General features: G+C 31.5%; 1 protein-coding gene across 4 annotated transcripts in view; it reads right to left on the reverse strand.

Moving 5' to 3' along the window:
- LOC106472916 (probable protein phosphatase 2C T23F11.1) overlaps positions 1–2,591 on the reverse strand; it is a 27,100-nt gene that overhangs the window by 14,591 nt on the left and 9,918 nt on the right. For all 4 annotated transcript variants that reach the window (XM_013933588.2, XM_022401457.1, XM_022401458.1 and 1 more), the window contains exon 3: positions 583–732. In XM_013933588.2, the coding sequence (XP_013789042.1) occupies positions 583–732 (150 nt within the window). The remainder of the gene's footprint in view (positions 1–582; positions 733–2,591) is intronic.

Consider the following 2,591-nt stretch of genomic DNA (forward strand, 5'->3'; position numbering starts at 1 on the left):
ATTTGGTACTTTTTGTTTCTTAGGTCACACTCAACCCTGGTAATGTTTTAATTTGGTACTTTTTGTTTCTTAGATCACATTCAACTCTTGTATTGCTTATTCAAAGTTCAGCTAGATACAGCATTCAGATCTTCATCTTTCAGTGGAACAAAAAACACAACAGCTCAGACTGAGTAACAAAGAACAGCTGTTTTTAGGATCAGCAGCCCAGCTAGAACAATGATACATAATACTACCCAATCAAGTTCTATATATATTAATCAGCTCAGTACACACACGTGCATACGTACACACGAGTGTGTGCATTTGCTGTGCCATGCTTGTTTATAAATATGTATATGTAGTGTTATTTCTATAGTACAATCTACAAATAGTTTTCAGTAAGCCTTAGAAACCTAGAAAGTTTTAACTTATAGTTTCCAAAACAAAACAAATAATAATGATGTTTGTTAAACAATATATTTTATGAGGTAAATTTATACAGTTACAATTAATTTTATCATTCACATACTTCTGGTCCACAAAAACTGGTATATTTCCAATTCTTTTTCATTCCTCACTTCAAACATAATGATGACTTACTGTAAGAAGGATGATTGACAATTTTCTTATGCACGTGACTGCCTGCATATTGAGCAACCTTGGCTCCTCCATGGCCATCATAGACTGCAAAGAAAGCAGCTGACGTATCTTCACACAAAGACAGCAAGTGGCTATGGGCATCTTCCATATCTGTTGTCTTTAGTTACAAAATAAAAACTTAGAAAATGCTCTCTCTTACTTATTTTTACTGAATCATCTTCAACGTTCAAAGATTATGCCTCGTGCAAAGTTGTGGTGAGAAAAACAGGATCTAGATTAGTTCCGAGCATGAATCTGCATGGGGCCTACTCACTGGGGCAGTGAAACACTGCCTCACCTTTCATTTCTATTCAAAACAAATCTTGAAAGAACCATATTGAGTTTGACATACAAGTAGTGAATCTTGAAAGATAGTAAATATTTATCCTCATAATCAAACAGATGGCCCAGTCTAACCCTGGGTTTGTAAGGGTTTATACGTACACTAAGTTAACACAGTCTAATCCTGGGTCTGTAAGGGTTTATATGTACACTAAGTTTACACAGTCTAACCCTGGGTTTGTTAGGGCTGATACCTACACTCGTTTTCCCAGTCTAATCCTGGGTATGTTAGGGCTTATATGTATACTAAGTTTACACAGTCTAACCCTGGGTTTGTAAGGGTTTATATGTACACTAAGTTTTAGTTGCTGTGGCTTGAATCCTGTTCTGGAATAAGCTAGTAGTTGACAGTATACTGCTGCCTGGTTTCTGTGTTTTGATGCACATTTTGAAATAAGCCAATGAGTAATATGTATACTATGTTTTCATGTTTCTGTGCCTTAATCCCCATTTTGGAATGAGTTGATAGTTTACAGTTACGCAAAATTTGCCAATTTCTGTGTCTTGGTTTACCATTTTAGAATGAATTGGTGATTAATATATAAACTACATCTGCCAGTTTCTGTACTTTTAATCTATTTTAGAATGAGTTAGTGGTAATTAATAGTATACAGTTTCTTGGTTTGCCTTTTCTACCTGTTTGAGAAAGGGTTAGTGTTTGTAAAGTATACAAATTTTCCAGTTTTTGCGCCTTTATCCTTCTTTTGGAATGAGTTACTAATCAAAGGATTTCCAAATATTAGTTGGTCTATGTACATTGATATTTGTTTGAAGTAAGTTGATATTTGATAGTGCTTAACTCTCTCGCAATGAAGTCTGTTAAACCAACGAACCTCGTAACCAGTTTCTACTTGTTATAATTTCCATAATATAACTTACATTATACTCTGTGTATCTTCACAATATTTGGTAGACTTTTGTAACATTACAAGTCTTTTGTACTAAAAAAATCTATTTTTTAATGAAATATGTTTAAAAAAATTTATATATATAGTATTTCTATATACTAGTCTGAGTGCTAGGTGATATCCACATTAAGATTAAAAATACTTTTCTTCGTCTCAAAAATCTCAAATTTTATTTGCATAATCTCTGAAACCTCCTAAACAAATTTCAAACTTTTTTCAGTAAAACTTTATATTTTTCTGTTATTTTTTCTATCCTAACTTTATACAAAGTTCGTCAATTTGATTGATCTCATAACCACAAAAAAAAATTTAAATATATCTAAATTGCACTATTTCCTTTCTAGAATGACATGAAATTGTAATATTAAACTACATTTGTTTATCTAAATAGCTTTGCACTCATAACAATATGAATCTATTTATACTTAAATTTTGTTATTTTATTGCCCTGTCTAACTACTAATCGAGCCATTATAAGTTGTAAATCACTTGACAAACTTGCAGCTCACGTTATTCTATCAAATTACATTATGCACAAGCTACTTGCGAGTGTACCTCACGAAAAATATTATATTATTATTATCATTTATTTCATCTAATCTAACCTTAACCAAGATAAAGTTTCCTATTTTTACATTTTAGTTACTTTTATAATAATAAATAAAGAATATACATGAAAAGCAAGAAATATAGTACTTACCTGGATTTTTTTTTTTTTTT

Source organism: Limulus polyphemus, unplaced genomic scaffold, assembly GCF_000517525.1.
Source record: "Limulus polyphemus unplaced genomic scaffold, Limulus_polyphemus-2.1.2 Scaffold5730, whole genome shotgun sequence".
Taxonomy (NCBI): Eukaryota; Metazoa; Arthropoda; class Merostomata; order Xiphosura; family Limulidae; genus Limulus; species Limulus polyphemus.